This window comes from Ranitomeya imitator, chromosome 8 (assembly GCF_032444005.1).
Source record: "Ranitomeya imitator isolate aRanImi1 chromosome 8, aRanImi1.pri, whole genome shotgun sequence".
Taxonomy (NCBI): Eukaryota; Metazoa; Chordata; class Amphibia; order Anura; family Dendrobatidae; genus Ranitomeya; species Ranitomeya imitator.
In genome coordinates this window covers 17,591,541-17,611,972 of record NC_091289.1, presented here as the reverse complement: position 1 = coordinate 17,611,972, position 20,432 = coordinate 17,591,541, and the positions used below count along the sequence as shown (strand labels likewise).

The 20,432-nt window shown below is 44.9% G+C and overlaps 1 protein-coding gene across 2 annotated transcripts in view; it reads right to left on the bottom strand.

Moving 5' to 3' along the window:
• The window catches only part of PDZRN3 (PDZ domain containing ring finger 3), a 230,987-nt gene extending 210,808 nt beyond the window's left edge, over positions 1-20,179 (bottom strand). For both annotated transcript variants that reach the window (XM_069736466.1, XM_069736467.1), the window contains exon 1: positions 19,394-20,179. In XM_069736466.1, coding sequence (XP_069592567.1) covers positions 19,394-20,107 — 714 coding nt within the window. In that variant the 5' untranslated portion in view covers positions 20,108-20,179. The remainder of the gene's footprint in view (positions 1-19,393) is intronic.
• Positions 20,180-20,432: the final 253 nt, after the last annotated feature.

Sequence of the window (20,432 nt, the reverse complement as noted above, 5' to 3'; positions counted from 1 at the left end):
AATTTTAAATTGGTTCCAGGGGTACACGGGCAGCAGTGCCCTGGTCAGTGTAGTAGTAGTAGAAAGAATGGACCGCAGACAGGCATCGAAGGCCTAAAATAATAACACATGGCTGTAGGCAATTTTAAATTGGTTCCAGGGGTACACGGGCAGCAGTGGTGTGGTCAGTGGAGGCCTAGTGGAAGGAGTGACCGCAGACAGGCATCGAAGGCCTAAAATAATAACACATGGCTGTAGGCAATTTTAAATTGGTTACAGGGGTACACGGGCAGCAGTGGTGTGGTCAGTGGAGGCCTAGTGGAAGGAGTCACCGCAGACAGGCATCGAAGGCCTAAAATAATAACACATGGCTGTAGGCAATTTTAAATTGGTTACAGGGGTACACGGGCAGCAGTGGTGTGGTCAGTGGAGGCCTAGTGGAAGGAGTGACCACAGACAGGCATCGAAGGCCTAACATAACAAAAATGTCAATACAATGGTATTGTCAGTGGCAGGCATTGAAGGATGTCAGCGCATAGACTAAACATTGGTGGAGCTGTGAGATAATTTTGCAAGTGGTAGAGCACTGTTTGAGCTGGGGTGGGGGGAAACTGTCTTGTGGCCGGCGGTACAGGCCCAGGGCCCCTCATATTACAACGGTGTGTCTGACGTTGGGTGCGCACCACCACCGCCAGAGACACTTTATTGTACTAGGAGGGACCCAGTGGCAGTGCCGTCGACCAAAAGCGGGCTCACCCACCTCTTCAGACAAACTGCACTCTCACGGGTGCTGTCGCCAAGTGTCGATACCACGGCCCCGTGTGGGGAGTTTGGCCATTTAGTGAGGTGTAAACATGTCGTATGCTGGACAATCAGGTGCTGAAAATTACGAGATTGGAAAAGGCATTCAGAATAGTCCACAGGCAAGACCTTTTCATAGGAAAGCTAGGTGTCAGCCGGGCAAGGTGGGGCAAAAGATTTCGAAATCCAGTTGTGGTTCATTTTAATGAAGGTTAGATCATCTACATTTTGGGTAGCCAGACGAGTCCTTTTTTCTGTTAGTATTGAACCTGCAGCACTGAATACTCTTTCTGATAGGACACTAGCTGCCGGGCAAGCAAGCTCCTGCAATGCATATTCTGCCAATTCTGGCCAGGTGTCTAATTTTGATGCCCAGTAATCAAATGGGAATGACGGTTGAGGGAGAACATCGATAAGGGATGAAAAATAGTTTGTAACCATACTGGACAAATGTTGTCTCCTGTCACTTTGAATTGATGCTGCAGTACCTGTCCTGTCTGCGGTCATAGCAAAATCACTCCACAACCTGGTCAGAAAACCCCTCTGGCCAACGCCACTTCTGATTTCTGCCCCTCTAACTCCTCTGGTCTGCTGGCCCCTGCAGCTCGTGTGAGAACGATCACGGGCGCTGTGTGCAGGGAATGCCAGAAGCAAACGGTCAACAAGAGTTGATTGTTTGGTTGCTAATATTAGTTCCAAGTTCTCATGTGGCATTATATTTTGCAATTTGCCTTTATAGCGAGGTTCAAGGAGGCAGGCCAACCAGTAATCGTCATCATTCATCATTTTAGTTATGTGTGTGTCCCTTTTGAGGATACGTAAGGCATAATCCGCCATGTGGGCCAAAGTTCCAGTTCTCAAATCTGCGGTTGTGCTTGGTTGAGGGGCAGTTTCAGGCAAATCAACGTCACTTGTGTCCCTCAAAAAACCAGAACCCGGCCTTGCCGCGCCACCAATTTCCAGTGGCCCCGGAAAAGCTTCCTCATTAAAAATATAATCATCCCCATCATCCTCCTCGTCCTCCTCCTCCTCTTCGCCCGCTACCTCGTCCTGTACACTGCCCTGGCCAGACAATGGCTGACTGTCATCAAGGCTTTCCTCTTCCTCAGCTGCAGACGCCTGATCCTTTATGTGCGTCAAACTTTGCATCAGCAGACGCATTAGGGGGATGCTCATGCTTATTATGGCGTTGTCTGCACTAACCAGCCGTGTGCATTCCTCAAAACACTGAAGGACTTGGCACTAGCGGGGGTGCCGGTGGACATGGCAGACTGAGAGACGGTGGGAGATGGTATTGTTGCCACCGGTGCCCTAGATGCAGTGTTTCCTACTACGAAACTGGTGATTCCCTGACCCTGACTGCTTTGGCCTGGCAAAGAAACCTGCACAGATACTGCAGGTGGTGCGGAAAATGGTAGCCCTACACTGCCGGAAGGGATGTTGCGTTGCTGACTAGCTTCATTGGCCGAGGGTGCTACAACCTTAAGGGACGTTTGGTAGTTAGTCCAAGCTTGCAAATGCATGGTGGTTAAATGTCTATGCATGCAACTTGTATTGAGACTTTTCAGATTCTGTCCTCTGCTTAAGGTAGTTGAACATTTTTGACAGATGACTTTGCGCTGATCAATTGGATGTTGTTTAAAAAAATGCCAGACTGCACTCTTTCTAGCATCGGATACCTTTTCAGGCATTGCAGACTGAGCTTTAACCGGATGGCCACGCTGTCCTCCAACAGGTTTTGGCTTTGCCACGCGTTTTGGGCAAGATACGGGCCCGGCAGATGGAACCTGTTGCGATGTTGATGCCTGCTGCGGCCCCTCCTCCTCCGCTTCAGAACTGCTGCCGCCTGCACCCTGTTCCCCCAATGGCTGCCAATCGGGGTCAAGAACTGGGTCATCTATTACCTCTTCTTGTAGCTCGTGTGCAACTTCATCTGTGTCACCGTGTCGGTCGGTGGTATAGCGTTCGTGATGGGGCAACATAGTCTCATCAGGGTCTGATTCTTGATCAGCACCCTGCGAGGGCAATGTTGTGGTCTGAGTCAAAGGACCAGCATAGTAGTCTGGCTGTGGCTGTGCATCAGTGCACTCTGTTATGGCTGGCAATCAGGCAACACAGCGTGCAGTAATCAGCGCACATACAGAGATCTGGCAATAACCAAAAACAATAGGACGAGCTCTGAGACGTGGAATCTCTGTAGACTGCAGTACCTGATCTATCCTCACACAACTATAAGCAGCAGTGGATTGCGTCTATCACTACCTATGCAACTCGGCACTGCCTGAGGAGCTGACTAGCCTGAAGATAGAAATACAAGCCTGACTTACCTCAGAGAAATACCCCAAAGGAATAGGCAGCCCCCCACATATAATGACTGTTAGCAAGATGAAAAGACAAACGTAGGAATGAAATAGATTCAGCAAAGTGAGGCCCGATATTCTAGACAGAGCGAGGATAGCAAAGAGAACTATGCAGTCTACAAAAAACCCTAAAACGAAAACCACGCAAAGGGGCAAAAAGACCCACCGTGCCGAACTAACAGCACGGCGGTGCACCCCTTTGCTTCTCAGAGCTTCCAGCAAAAGATAATAGCAAGCTGGACAGAAAAAACAGAAAACAAACTAGAAGCACTTATCTAGCAGAGCAGCAGGCCCAAGGAAAGATGCAGTAGCTCAGATCCAACACTGGAACATTGACAAGGAGCAAGGAAGACAGACTCAGGTGGAGCTAAATAGCAAGGCAGCCAACGAGCTCACCAAAACACCTGAGGGAGGAAGCCCAGAGACTGCAATACCACTTGTGACCACAGAAGTGAACTCAGCCACAGAATTCACAACAGTACCCCCCCCTTGAGGAGGGGTCACCGAACCCTCACCAGAACCCCCAGGCCGACCAGGATGAGCCACATGAAAGGCACGAACAAGATCTGGGGCATGGACATCAGAGGCAAAAACCCAGGAATTATCTTCCTGAGCATAACCCTTCCATTTGACCAGATACTGGAGTTTCCGTCTAGAGACACGAGAATCCAAAATCTTCTCCACAATATACTCCAATTCCCCCTCCACCAAAACAGGGGCAGGAGGCTCCACAGATGGAACCATAGGTGCCACGTATCTCCTCAACAACGACCTATGGAATACATTATGTATGGAAAAGGAGTCTGGGAGGGTCAGACGAAAAGACACCGGATTGAGAATCTCAGAAATCCTATACGGACCAATAAAACGAGGTTTAAATTTAGGAGAGGAAACCTTCATAGGAATATGACGAGAAGATAACCAAACCAGATCCCCAACACGAAGTCGGGGTCCCACACGGCGTCTGCGATTAGCGAAAAGCTGAGCCTTCTCCTGGGACAAGGTCAAATTGTCCACTACCTGAGTCCAGATCTGCTGCAACCTGTCCACCACATAATCCACACCAGGACAGTCCGAAGACTCAACCTGTCCTGAAGAGAAACGAGGATGGAACCCAGAATTGCAGAAAAATGGAGAGACCAAGGTAGCCGAGCTGGCCCGATTATTAAGGGCGAACTCAGCCAACGGCAAAAATGACACCCAATCATCCTGGTCAGCGGAAACAAAACATCTCAGATATGTTTCCAAGGTCTGATTGGTTCGTTCGGTCTGGCCATTAGTCTGAGGATGGAAGGCCGAGGAAAAAGATAGGTCAATGCCCATCCTACCACAAAAGGCTCGCCAGAACCTCGAGACAAACTGGGAACCTCTGTCAGAAACAATATTCTCAGGAATGCCATGTAAACGAACCACATGCTGGAAGAACAAAGGCACCAAATCAGAGGAGGAAGGCAATTTAACCAAGGGCACCAGATGGACCATTTTAGAAAAGCGATCACAGACCACCCAAATGACCGACATTTTTTGAGAAACGGGAAGGTCAGAAATGAAATCCATCGAAATATGTGTCCAAGGCCTCTTCGGGACCGGCAAGGGCAAAAGCAACCCACTGGCACGTGAACAGCAGGGCTTAGCCCTAGCACAAATTCCACAGGACTGCACAAAAGCACGCACATCCCGTGACAGAGATGGCCACCAGAAGGATCTAGCAACCAACTCCCTGGTACCAAAGATTCCTGGATGACCGGCCAGCACCGAACAATGAAGTTCAGAGATAACTTTACTAGTCCACCTATCAGGGACGAACAGTTTCTCGGCCGGACAACGATCAGGTTTATTAGCCTGAAATTTCTGCAACACTCTCCGCAAATCAGGGGAGATGGCAGACACAATGACTCCTTCCTTGAGGATACTCGCCGGCTCAGATAACCCCGGAGAGTCGGGCACAAAACTCCTAGACAGAGCATCCGCCTTCACATTTTTAGAGCCCGGAAGGTATGAAATCACAAAATCAAAACGAGCAAAAAATAACGACCAACGGGCCTGTCTAGGATTCAAGCGCTTGGCAGACTCAAGATAAGTAAGGTTCTTATGATCAGTCAAAACCACCACGCGATGCTTAGCACCCTCAAGCCAATGACGCCACTCCTCGAATGCCCACTTCATGGCCAGCAACTCTCGGTTGCCCACATCATAATTACGCTCAGCAGCAGAAAATTTCCTGGAAAAGAAAGCACATGGTTTGAACACTGAGCAACCAGAACCTCTCTGTGACAAAACCGCCCCTGCACCAATCTCAGAAGCATCAACCTCGACCTGGAACGGAAGAGAAACATCAGGTTGACACAACACAGGGGCACAGCAAAAACGACGCTTCAACTCCTGAAAAGCTTCCACGGCAGCAGAAGACCAATTAACCAAATCAGCACCCTTCTTGGTCAAATCGGTCAATGGTCTGGCAATGCTAGAAAAATTACAGATGAAGCGACGATAAAAATTAGCAAAGCCCAGGAATTTCTGCAGACTTTTTAGAGATGTCGGCTGAGTCCAATCCTGGATGGCCTGAACCTTAACCGGATCCATCTCGATAGTAGAAGGGGAAAAGATGAACCCCAAAAATGAAACTTTCTGCACACCGAAGAGACACTTTGATCCCTTCACGAACAAGGAATTAGCACGCAGTACCTGGAAAACCATTCTGACTTGCTTCACATGAGACTCCCAATCATCTGAGAAGATCAAAATGTCATCCAAGTAAACAATCAAGAATTTATCCAGATACTCACGGAAAATGTCATGCATAAAAGACTGAAAAACAGATGGAGCATTGGCAAGTCCGAACGGCATCACCAGATACTCAAAATGACCCTCGGGCGTATTAAATGCCGTTTTCCATTCATCTCCCTGCCTGATTCTCACCAGATTATACGCACCACGAAGATCAATCTTAGTAAACCAACTAGCCCCCTTAATCCGAGCAAACAAGTCAGAAATCAATGGCAAGGGATACTGAAACTTAACAGTGATCTTATTAAGAAGGCGGTAATCAATACACGGTCTTAGCGAACCATCCTTCTTGGCTACAAAAAAGAACCCTGCTCCCAAAGGTGACGACGATGGGCGAATATGTCCCTTCTCCAGGGACTCCTTCACATAACTGCGCATAGCGGTGTGTTCAGGTACGGACAAATTAAATAAACGACCCTTAGGGAATTTACTACCAGGAATCAAATCGATAGCACAATCACAATTCCTATGCGGAGGTAGGGCATCAGACTTGGACTCTTCAAATACATCCTGAAAGTCCGACAAGAACTCTGGGATGTCAGAAGGAATGGATGACGAAATAGACAAAAATGGAACATCACCATGTACTCCCTGACAACCCCAGCTGGTTACCGACATAGAGTTCCAATCCAATACTGGATTATGGGTTTGTAGCCATGGCAACCCCAACACGACCACATCATGCAAATTATGCAGTACCAGAAAGCGAATAACTTCCTGATGTGCAGGAGCCATGCACATGGTCAGCTGGGCCCAGTACTGAGGCTTATTCTTGGCCAAAGGTGTAGCATCAATTCCTCTCAACGGAATAGGACACCGCAAAGGCTCCAAGAAAAATCCACAACGTTTAGCATAATCCAAATCCATCAGATTCAGGGCAGCGCCTGAATCCACAAACGCCATGACAGAATACGATGACAAAGAGCACATTAAGGTAATGGACAAAAGGAATTTGGACTGTACAGTACCAATAACGGCAGAGCTATCGAACCGCCTAGTGCGTTTAGGACAATTAGAAATAGCATGAGTAGAATCACCACAATAGAAACACAGTCTGTTCAGACGTCTGTGTTCTTGCCGTTCTACTTTAGTCATAGTCCTGTCGCACTGCATAGGCTCAGGTTTACTCTCAGACAATACCGCCAGATGGTGCACAGATTTACGCTCGCGCAAGCGACGACCGATCTGAATGGCCAAGGACATAGACTCATTCAAACCAGCAGGCATAGGAAATCCCACCATTACATCCTTAAGAGCTTCAGAGAGACCCTTTCTGAACAAAGCCGCTAGTGCAGATTCATTCCACAGAGTGAGTACTGACCACTTCCTAAATTTCTGACAATATACTTCTACATCATCCTGACCCTGGCATAAAGCCAGCAGATTTTTCTCAGCCTGATCCACTGAATTAGGCTCATCGTAAAGCAATCCCAGCGCCTGGAAAAATGCATCAACATTACTCAATGCAGAATCTCCTGGTGCAAGAGAAAACGCCCAGTCCTGTGGGTCGCCGCGCAAAAAAGAAATAATAATCAAAACCTGTTGAATAGGATTACCAGAAGAATGAGGTTTCAAGGCCAAAAATAGCTTACAATTATTTCTGAAGCTCAGGAACTTAGTTCTGTCACCAAAAAAACAAATCAGGAATCGGAATTCTTGGTTCTAGCATCGATTTCTGATCAATAGTATCTTGAATCTTTTGTACATTTACAACGAGATTATCCATTGAGGAGCACAGAGCCTGAATATCCATGTCCACAGCTGTGTCCTGAAGCACTCTAATGTCTAGGGGAAAAAAAAGACTGAAGACAGAGCTAAGAAAAAAAAATGATGTCAGGATTTCTTTTTTCCCTCTATTGGGAATCATTGGTTGGCTCCTTGTACTGTTATGGCTGGCAATCAGGCAACACAGCGTGCAGTAATCAGCGCACATACAGAGATCTGGCAATAACCAAAAACAATAGGACGAGCTCTGAGACGTGGAATCTCTGTAGACTGCAGTACCTGATCTATCCTCACACAACTATAAGCAGCAGTGGATTGCGCCTATCACTACCTATGCAACTCGGCACTGCCTGAGGAGCTGACTAGCCTGAAGATAGAAATACAAGCCTGACTTACCTCAGAGAAATACCCCAAAGGAATAGGCAGCCCCCCACATATAATGACTGTTAGCAAGATGAAAAGACAAACGTAGGAATGAAATAGATTCAGCAAAGTGAGGCCCGATATTCTAGACAGAGCGAGGATAGCAAAGAGAACTATGCAGTCTACAAAAAACCCTAAAACGAAAACCACGCAAAGGGGCAAAAAGACCCACCGTGCCGAACTAACAGCACGGCGGTGCACCCCTTTGCTTCTCAGAGCTTCCAGCAAAAGATAATAGCAAGCTGGACAGAAAAAACAGAAAACAAACTAGAAGCACTTATCTAGCAGAGCAGCAGGCCCAAGGAAAGATGCAGTAGCTCAGATCCAACACTGGAACATTGACAAGGAGCAAGGAAGACAGACTCAGGTGGAGCTAAATAGCAAGGCAGCCAACGAGCTCACCAAAACACCTGAGGGAGGAAGCCCAGAGACTGCAATACCACTTGTGACCACAGAAGTGAACTCAGCCACAGAATTCACAACAGCACTCCATGTCAGATTCAACTTGTAATGGGCATGGACTGTTAACTGCTTCACTTTCTAAGCCAGGGACGGTATGTGTAAAGAGCTCCATGGAGTAACCAGTTGTGTCGCCTGCTGCATTCTTCTCTGTTGTTGTTTTTGCTGAAGAGGACAAGGAAGCGACTTGTCCCTGACCGTGAACATCCACTAACGACGCGCTGCTTTGACATTTACCAGTTTCACGAGAGGAGGCAAAAGAGCTAGAGGCTGAGTCAGCAAGATAAGCCAAAACTTGCTCTTGCTGCTCCGGCTTTAAAAGCGGTTTTCCTACTCCCAGAAAAGGGAGCGTTCGAGGCCTTGTGTAGCCAGACGACGAACCTGGCTCCACAGCTCCAGACTTAGGTGCAATATTTTTTTTCCCACGACCAGCTGATGCTCCACCACTACCACTACCCTCATTACCAGCTGACAATGAACGCCCCCGGCCACGACCTCTTCCACCATACTTCCTCATTGTTTTAAAAACGTAAACAAACTAACGGTATTTGTTGCTGTCACACAAATTACACGGTGAGCTATAACTTCAGTATGATTTAGCTACCCCTTTACAGGTGAGTGAGACCACAACGAAAATCAGGCACAATGTTACACACTCTGTTGTTGGTGGCAACAAATGAGAGAGATGCCACACACGCAGGACTGTCACTGAAGCGCAAATGTAAATATTAATCTCCCACTGATTTGATTTTTATTTTTTTTTAAGGGAGACTTTAGGAAAAAAAATAATAGAATAAAATGATTTTTTCAGGAAGAATTTAGAAACCAAAGAAAATAAAATGATTTTTTCAGGGAGAATTTAGAAAACAAATAAAACAAAAAAAGGCTTTCTATGGCCCACTGAGTGAGAGATGACGCACACAGGAGTCAGGAGTGGCACACAAGCCCAGAGGCCAATATTTATCTCCCACTGATTGATGTAGTGATTTTTTCAGGTAGATTTTGGAACCCAAATCAAGCTAAAAAAAATAATAGGCTTTCTATGGCCCACAATTGGAGAGAGAGAGAGAGAGAGAGATGGCACACCCAGGAGTCAAGACTGGCACACAAGCAGAAAGGGCAATATTAATCTCCCACTGATTTCTTTTTTTTTTGTTTTTTTTTTTCAGGGAGACTTTAGGAAAAAAAAAAAATAGAATAAAATGATTTTTTCAGGAAGAATTTAGAAACCAAAGAAAATAAAATGATTTTTTCAGGGAGAATTTAGAAAACAAATAAAACAAAAAAAGGCTTTCTATGGCCCACTGAGTGAGAGATGACGCACACAGGAGTCAGGAGTGGCACACAAGCCCAGAGGCCAATATTTATCTCCCACTGATTGATGTAGTGATTTTTTCAGGTAGATTTTGGAACCCAAATCAAGCTAAAAAAAATAATAGGCTTTCTATGGCCCACAATTGGAGAGAGAGAGAGAGATGGCACACCCAGGAGTCAAGACTGGCACACAAGCAGAAAGGGCAATATTAATCTCCCACTGATTTGTTTTTTTTGTTTTTTTTCAGGGAGACTTTAGGAAAAAAAAAATAGAATAAAATGATTTTTTCAGGAAGAATTTAGAAACCAAATAAAATAAAATGATTTTTTCAGGGAGAATTTAGAAAACAAATAAAACAAAAAAAGGCTTTCTATGGCCCACTGAGTGAGAGATGACGCACACAGGAGTCAGGAGTGGCACACAAGCCCAGAGGCCAATATTTATCTCCCACTTTTTTTTTTTTGTTCCAGGGAAAATTTATAAACCCAATAAAAAAAATAATAAATAGGCTTTCTATGGCCCACTATCTGAGAGACAGAGAGAGATGGCACGCTTAGGACTGGCACACAAGCCCAAAGGCCAATATTAATCTCCCTTTTTTTTTTAAGGGAGAATTTATAAAACCAAAAAAAAATAAATAAATAGGCTTTCTATGGCCCACTATTTGTGAGAGAGATGGCACGCTCAGGACTGGCACACAAGCCCAGAGGCCAATATTAATCTCCCACTTTTTTTTTTTTTTTCCAGGGAAAATTTATAAACCCAATAAAAAAATAAATAAATAAATAGGCTTTCTATGGCCCACTATCTGAGAGAGAGAGATGGCACGCTTAGGACTGGCACACAAGCCCAAAGGCCAATATTAATCTCCCACTGATTGATTTATTGATTTTTTCAGGTAGAATTTAGAACCCAAATAAAGCAAAAAAAAAAAAAAAAAAAGGGCTTTCTATGGCCCACTGAGTGAGTGATGATGCACACAGGAGTCAAGAGTGGCACACAAGCCCTGAGGCCAATATTTTTCTCCCACTGATTGATGTAGTGATTTTTTCAGGTAGATTTTAGAACCAAAATCAAGCAAAAAAATAAATAGGCTTTCTATGGCCCACTGAGTGAGAGATGACACAGACAGGGATGGCACTCTAGCAGAAATGTCAATCTTAATCTCCCACAAAAAAAAAAAAAACAGGGAGTGTCCTTCAATTACTATCTCCCTGCAGTAATCTCAGCCAGGTATGGCAGGCAGCAATAAGGAGTGGACTGATGCACAAATTAAATAAAAAGTGTGTACAAACCAAAAAGATAGCTGTGCAGAAAGGAAGGAACAAGAGGATTTGTGCTTTGAAAAAAGCAGTTGGTTTGCACAGCGGCGTACACACAGCAATGCAGCTATCAGGGAGCCTTCTAGGGCAGCCCAATGAGCTACAGCGCTGAGGGGGAAAAAAAAAAAATGTAGCTTCCACTGTCCCTGCACACTGAAGGTGGTGTTGGGCAGTGGAAATCGCTACAGCACAAGCGGTTTGGTGGTTAATGGACCCTGCCTAACGCTATCCCTGCTTCTGACGAAGCGGCAGCAACCTCTCCCTAAGCTCAGATCAGCAGCAGTAACATGGCGGTCGGCGGGAACGCCCCTTTATAGCCCCTGTGACGCCGCAGACAGCAAGCCAAACACTGCAATGCCCTTCTCTAAGATGGTGGGGACCAGGACCTATGTCATCACGCTGCCCACACTCTGCGTTTACCTTCATTGGCTGAGAAATGGCGCTTTTCGCGTCATTGAAACGCGACTTTGGCGCGAAAGTCGCGTACCGCATGGCCGACCCCGCACAGGGGTCGGATCGGGTTTCATGAAACCCGACTTTGCCAAAAGTCGGCGACTTTTGAAAATGAACGACCCGTTTCGCTCAACCCTACTGAAGACTCTACAACAATCTCAATAAGCATCCAAAAAAAAGGACATGTCATTAATAAGTGGACATCTTAAGCAATGACTTATGATATTGAGGAGCTAAGAACAATGACATATTAATAAATGGGCTTCACAATGACATGTTAATAAATGGGCTCCTAGAGCAATCATACACTGAAATGGAGGATGCCAGAACAATGGATTTCTGGAATGATTACATACTAACATTGGGGCTTCTAGAACAATGGCCTCTAGAAAGAGCAGAAGCCTCGTGACTATTGGACGCCATGATGTTTCTTTATGGTGAAATTAGGGGACCTAACACAGTGACGTTAATACTTGGGTTATAGTACAAGAACATACAGATGCTAAGGACTCTAGAAAAATCCCATTCGAATTCTGAGGATGCTAGAACCATGACATTAATATATACATGGGATTCTAGAACAACCACAAGTGAATCCCGAGGATTCTAGAGCAAAGAAATCTGCAAAAAGTAAAAGACATCCTGACTCTTGACCTCCTTGGGGGTCCTACAGAAGAGTAAGGGACCTAGAACAATGTTATATAAATACTTGGGCTTCTAGAAAAAAAAATATAACAATACAAAGCACCCTAGAACAATCTCATGCAAATATTGAGGAGTCTAGAACAATCACATAGGATAATAGAGGATGATGTACTGATACATTTAAGGGGTGGTTCCCAAAATATGAAGTTATTCTTCATCCAGGGGATAATTTGCAGATAGCTGGGGTCTGACATCTGGGACCACCACTGATCCCTGGAACGGAGGAGCGGAGGTGACTATGCTCAACCATTACTCCATTTATTATCTATGGGACAGCCGGAAATAGTTTTGGATATGGGATACGGGATAACGTCATATTTTGGGGATACCCCTATAAGAATAAAGGCGAATAAAGAAATAGACATTGATACTCAGCTTCTTTCATTGATAATAGTTCTGTAGCCGAGAGTCTCATTCATGAGCACAATGGATCCTGCCCAGCAATGTCTATTTATCAACAATGGACGCTGCTACAATGTTTCATTCCGCTCCATAAACAATCACATGCTAAACATGGTCCATGCACCTCACCAGAGGAATCTTCTTCCTTAACACTTTCCTTCCCTGAAGACAAGAACAACCAGCAGGGACTGGAGAGAAAAGATTTCCTTACAACTGTCAGAGTGTCAATCATCTGTGCCCGACCGGACCGGCCATAAACCCACAAGAACCTCTGCTTTCCCCACTGAATTATTCTTTGTCAGGCACATACCAGCCCACCAGAAAACCACATCACTTCTCATCTTCCTTATTTGGAAGTCTTCAAACTTCAGAGAATGCGGACTATAAAAATCATGGAAATTCTGTAGAATGCCAACTTACAATCTTTGGAATTGTTGTAAAAGGAAAAAAAAAAATCATCAATGCATCAGGATTTCACCCTAACAGCAAGTCCTTCAGATTTGCCGTTACCACCTAAATTTTAGGTACCACCCAGCTTTTCCAGGCTACTGAATTCCAAATGTCTACTTGTTTAGTACATATATGTATTTGGCTAAAGTTAGATACAAATGGCCCGATTATTCTGATCAGAGTGGCATCAGTTTTTCTCCAGACGTGAAGAGGAAAGAACAACGTTTCTCCACTATCTCCATTCTATTAGTCCATGAAAAGTGAAAATTGGACTGCACTCGGATGTCATCCGAGTGCGCTCCAATTTTTTTTCACAGACTCGGACTTGACATTTTTTGATCCAAATGGTCTGCCATTCGTCCGCCTAGCAACCATATATCATTTGTTTTATTTTCACAAATATTAACTAATATATTATTGTTATTCATTTTTGGTATATAGGTATTTCTACGTTCAGTTTGTTTTTACATCTCCATTCTTTTAGTCCATGAAAAGTGAAAATTGGACTGCACTCGGATGTTATCCAAGTGCACTCCGATTTTTTTCACAGACTCGGACTTGACATTTTTTGATCCGAATGGTCTGCCATTCGTCCGCCTAGCAACCATATATCATTTATTTTATTTTCACAAATATTAACTAATATATTATTGTTATTAATTTTTGGTATATAGGTATTTCTATGTTCAGTTTGTTTTTAAATCTCCTTTCTATCAGTCCATGAAAAGTGAAAATTGGACTGCACTCGGATGTCACCCGAGTGCGCTCCAATTTTTTCCACAGATTCCGACTTGACATTTTTTGATCCGACATTCTGATAAATATCGGACATGTCTCTGTTTGCTTTTTCTTGCATCGCTAGGTCCAAGAAAAAAAAAATCAGACGTTCACAGCCTCATAAAACATCATGAGAATGATTGCGATCCGTGAAAACCACTCGTCCAAGATAATGGAACCCTTATAGTAAGTTTTAGTTACTAAGGGACCAATGAAAGCCATCTCATATATATGACCTCCTTAAAGGGCTGCTTTCAAACCTGGGGTCATTGTGGGTTTTTGTTTTTTTTGCCAAAAAATGCATTTCGGCTGCAACTTTACCAGCGACTGAAATACACAGATGATTTTGGCAGGTACCATAGCAATATCAAAAGCACTTGTAATCCTGGTCTAATTCTTTCATGGAAGTGATCCGCCGTTGGTTCCGCCCAGCTCATAGATAGAGGCGCCAAGCTTTGGAGGTGGATGTCGGCCCCTTTACCCTTTGGGCTCCAGGTTGAACCTAAAGGTATGTTGTCCACCCCTGAGTTTTGGTTCTGCTGGACCTTGATCATGGCCAGTTAAGTATGGTGGACGCTCAGTGGAGAGCTTGATAGCACACCGTCAACTAAGCGTCCACCATACCGTTCTTAGCAGTCGATGATCAAGATCCGGGAAAGATGAACCATTGGCCATCTTGTAAAGTGCTGTATCCCTGAATAGTCAAGAAATAATACTTTTCTGCTAGGTAAATTGGGAGGGGACTGGTTTGGTTGGACCGATTTTGGTCTTGCCTGTTCCCAAAACAAGGTGATTATAGGGGGTCAGGACCCCCCATAGATCTGTTATCAGAGGAGACCAGGCCCTGGAGTCTGAGGGGTCCCCCTAGACCCCCCATTTAATGAGGTGTCATAGGTTTGGGAACCGGTTACATATTTTGCATTGGGGTACAAGGCAGCGGTCTCCGTGGGGGCCCTGAGTAATGTCATCCGTGGTCCTCCGGCAGCAGAGGGGTTAATTTTTGCTGTATTTCGCCTTGTTATTATAAGCGTGGCCTTTGACATTACTTTATAAAGCAGACATTGTTTCCAGGGAGCAGCTAAAGAAACGAAGTTGTAAATATTTGTCCCTAACACAAGACCCCACTGCTGGGCTGAGCCCACAGCTGACAGACATGTCTGAGGGCAACTGAGGAAAGCGCTGCGAAAATCACCCCGACCACTTCACCAAATTTATGGGCAGGAAGAAAAGGAGGCATTATACCATATAACACCCATTTATGGGGCCGGGCAAGAAAGCCCATTGCACAGACAGAAAGAAACTGCTCAAATAACTGGGAAAAATGATTTCTTTTCCAGTCCTGGGAAAGCTGGGTGATATGCAAAATGACCCAATAAATGGGGTCACCCAGGTTTTCTTTATCCCTGATCAACGAATTTGCTAGGGTAATCAGTCACATGCGCTAGGCTGATTACCATTCAGGAGTCTGGGAAAGCTGGGTGATCATTGCAGCTATTGTGGGTGACATTCATTGCATTCAAGACAAATGTGTTCTTCAGGAGTCTGGGAAAGCTGGGTGATCATTGCAGCTATTGTGGGTGACATTCATTGCATTCAAGACAAATGTGTTCTTCAGGAGTCTGGGAAAGCTGGATGATCATTGCAGCTAATGTGGGTGACATATTCATTGCATTCAACACAGATGTGCTCTTCGGGAGTCTGGGAAAGCTGGGTGATCATTGCAGCTAATATGGATGACATTCACTGCATTCAAGACAGATGTGCTCTTCAGGATCCTGGCAAAGCTGGGTAATTATTTTATTTACTGTGGGTGACATTCATTGCATTCAAGACAGATGTGCTCTTCGGGAATCTGGGAAAGCTGGGGGATCATTGCAGCTGTGCCCTTAAAAGTGTTATCCAGTGATGCATAATAATTGCATTCAAGACAGATGTGCCCTTCAGGAGTATGGAAAAGATGGGTGATATCTCTTGAGAGTGCTATATTAATTGTCCTTGAATCCAGAAAAGCAAAGTTAAATCTTTACTGCACCCCTTTGCATATACAAAAACATATTTACTCTTCAGGACACTGAGAAAGCTGGGTGACCACCTAAATGGAAACAGTATTGCACAGCACCCAGATCCTTTTGGATACTGAAAATAAAATCTGCTGAACTATTGAGTAGTGTACCACTTTACATGCAGATTTACTATTCATGAGGCTTGGAAAGCTGGGTTACAGCTCTTCAGAAATAGCTTTATAGATTGCCACTCAGCTTTCCTCGATTCCTAAAAAGCAAATATGCCAAACTATTGAGTAATGCACACTCTTACATTTAATAGGCAAATTTTCTATTCCAGAGGTTTGGAAAGTTGGGTGACATCTCTTCAGAAAATAGGAATATTGATTGCCACTCAGCTTTCTTTGATTCCTGAATGTAAATCTACTTAGCTATTCATTTATACACACCTTCCCGTGTCCCATAGAGATGATAAAGTGTGGACAAATCTGGGTGACTACCCTTTGAGTTTGTCATAATGGCCACTACATTGGTTGCTACACAGCTTTCCTTGATTCCTGAAAAGCAAATTTGCTTAGCTATTCATTGAAACATCCCATGTACATCTAGGGGACAGAAAATTGTTGGGTGACAACTTTTGAGAGCTATAGCAGCAGTCCTATTAATGGTCACCCAGCTTTCCATGGTTCCTAAAAAGCAAATCTGCTTAGCTATTCATTTCTACACCCTTCACATGCACCAGAGAGATTAAAGAGTGTGAAAAAAGCTGAGTGACAACCCTTTGAGCATGCCATAATGGCTACTATATTGGATGCTACCAAGCTTTCCTTGATTCCTGAATGGCAAATCTGCCAAACTATTCATTGATACATCCCTTATACTGTACATATATGAGTCAGAAAAGTCTGAAAAAGCTGGGTGACAACTTTTGAGCGCTATAGCAGCATTCATAGTATCACCCAGCTTTCCTTGATTCCAGAATGGCAAATCTGCCTATCTATACAGTGGTACATTACATGTAGCAGCATCAGTATTCTGGGGTCAGGGAAAGCTGAATCAGTCTCACTCCATCAAAAGTCACCCAGCTTTCCTTGAATCCTGAACAGTAAATCTGCTAAACACAGGTGGCAACAGAGGGGGCATTTTTAGTGTTGCACCCACTTTATTCTAGGCACGACTAGTGGCGCTATGCCACTATTATCTCTATTGAGATTGGTCCTTGTGATTGGTTATTGCCCACTTGTGAGTTTGCATCTGACACTCGGGAAAGTAGAGTCATTGCTCTTTTATAGCCTGGACGAGCCCAATATTAAGAAAGTATTTGATTTTTCACGTAACCCATAATTTTGGTGAATGATTCGTCGCCCCGTCTGCCCTAAGGGTTTTCTGGTATAGACTTAACCATTTCTTTTCTGAAAAGAAATCGCAAGCTATTCTTTTTTTAAATTCTGTTTGATCCTGGGAAAGCTGGGTGACACCAATACGGTCACCATTATAGCTCCCTGTCATCCAGCTTTCCCATTATCCTGACTGGTGGGTTATCCATCTGCACTAAAGTGGTTATTCAGAAGCCGATGCATTCACTGATGGCCAGAAGAACTGGTTAAAAGTATGTGCCCCCTTTAGGTTTCTATCATTACCGGAGTCAACATGATGGAACTACAAGCCCCAACATGCTGCACTAGGTGGCCTTGCATGCTTGAGCCATGAACTTGCAGTTCCCCTGATTGCTTAGAGCTATTGTATATGTTATCAGCCAAATCAGGATTCTTCCCTAGATCAGTGATCTGCAGCCATGGCGATCAGGGTTTTCTGGGATCTGTAGTGCCACAGTAGCCAGAGAGCCACTGATACCTTAAATCAATGCCAGAGACAAACCATTCATCTACTAGGTGACAACTTCCAAGTTCTGGCAAACTGTTCATAGTATGTGGTGACCATAGATGCAATATCTGATCATTTGCTGGGGGCACTGTTTCTCAGTCAGACCAGTCACATATGGAGTCGCATTAGCAATGATCCATGGGAAAAACATGCAAATTAGCTTGATTTCTTACCTCTGTGAATTTGTAAGGATTTTGCTAAACTTTTTTAATTGCTACAGTTTCTATAAACTTTTTCAGTATGTCATATCAGGAGCACAGATATTAATCTGTGATCCAAGAAGTGCCACTATATACATTCATTTTAAAATTCAAATACCTTTATTAGACAATAAATAAAACTAAACATATATGGACATAGACAAGGTGCCTCAAAAAACAACCCAATTGCGGTCAACCGGGAATACATATACTGGAGTCAGGTAAATCCATTATACATACATTGCACAGTAATCTAGTTGGAAGCCCTGATGGCCGGAACCACACCGTTTTCTCCTGTCACTAGAGGTTATAAACATAGCATCTGTGATACACTAGAACGCTGCCTGGCGGCTAGCGTATAATGAGCGGTGCGCCCCGACCCCCATACATATTACCTGCTCCGTGCTGTCTCCTAACGTGCTCTGCTCAGTGGCGTGCTGTGACCGCATAAACCCCGACGCGCGTTTCGCGTGATGCTTCTTCCTGGGAGTGTGTGCTTACACTTTTTCAGTATGGTAGAATATCGTAGTGTGCAGGTTGCCTTGGCGCCCCTCTGCCCTGTAAGAAGATGCCAGTGCTGACCCTGACCTATCATAATTATGGCAATGATCCATGGGAAAAACATGCAAATTAGCTTGATTTCTTTCCTCTGTTAATTTGTAAGGATTTTGCTAAACTTTTATTGCTACAATTGATATAATCTTTTTCAGTATGGTAGAATATCGTAGTGTGCAGGTTGCCTTGGCGCCCCTCTGCCCTGTAAGAAGATGCCAGTGCTGACCCTGACCTATCATAATTATGGCAATGATCCATGGGAAAAACATGCAAATTAGCTTGATTTCTTTCCTCTGTTAATTTGTAAGGATTTTGCTAAACTTTTATTGCTACAATTGATATAATCTTTTTTCAGTATGGCGGAATATCGTAGTGTGCAGGTCGCCTTGGCGCCCCTCTGCCCTGTAAGAAGATGCCAGTGCTGACCCTGACCTATCATAATTATGGCAATGATTCATGGGAAAAACATGCAAATTAGCTTCATTTCTTTCGTCTGTTAATTTGTAAGGATTTTGCTAAACTTTTATTGATATAATCTTTTTCAGTATGGTGGAATATCGTAGTGTGCAGGTTACCTTGGCGCCCCTCTGCCCTGTAAAAAGATGCCAGTGCTGACCCTGACCTGACATAATTGGGGGATTTACAATGGGATTTTTGTTCCTTGTTAGTAACAAAAGTAGGGATCAGCACAACTTCTTAAAAGGATACTTGTTCATGATCGGTGACTATCAAAGTGTCAACCGGTATATGTGAAGCTACATCTCCGAGCATGCGTGTGGCGTCGCCATCTTACCTTGCAAGGTGATGCCACTGCCTTGGTGAGGGAGTCCAGCCTGGCGCTGTACTCGGTGAACTTCTTCTGGTACCTGAGCGCTGTCATCTGCAGCTCGTTTTGCACGGCGGAGAGCTGGGACAGCAAAGATTTCTCCCTCTTGCCCGATCTCAGCGCCCTTTTCTTGAGTTCGGTCTCCAGTCCGGATATTTTAGTTTGGAGAAGACCATTCTGCCCCTTCACCGCCTTCAAACAGCAGTGATCCCCGGATTTTTGCTCCCTATGGGTCAACATCAGCCCGCATCCCTTCTGGCAGATGCCAACCGCCCGGTGCTCGCAGCATTCCCTCATGTGGGCGTCCATGTCCTTCAGGTTGAGCACCTCATTGCACCCCTTATTCCGGCACTTGGCTGGCGAATAGTCGCACATCTCCGCGTGTTCCCCCAAATTTTGGAGCTTGACCACCTTGTCGCATCCCCTGGACTGGTTGTCACATTTGATATCCAACTTGAGGATGAGGTTTTTCAGGGGCAGCACATGGTTGAGCTCCTTGGCGGAGATTCGTTGGCATTTCACCGGGCAGCTGCCTTGCTGTATCACCCATGGTAGGACGCAGCCTGCGCAGAACACATGTCCACAGGGGGTGGTCAGGGGGTCCTCCAGCACCCGGTTGCATAGGTTGCATTTGAAATCTGGGTCTACTTCCCCACTAAAGCGATCTAATTCAAAGCCCATAGTGCTGCCCCTTGTAGTAGCTCCTTGCTGGGCATTGGGAGATCCCAGACTGGCTGGCTGCAGGCTGTGCACTGACTCAACTCACAGCAGAGCCTGTGGGGGGCGGGGGCGGCCTCCACCATATGTACTGGAGGCTGGGATTTATTTTCCAAGTGAAGGAGGGGCTGCAGAGACCAGGGAGGCACATGTGTCAAGGAAAGTTCTGCAATCTTGGGACAAAACTGCAACACACTCAAGGCAGAGAGATACATTGTAACATTCCTAGCAGAATGTTCATCATCCAGCCCATACATTCAGCTGCTGCTGCAGCACCTCTTGCCTGCCT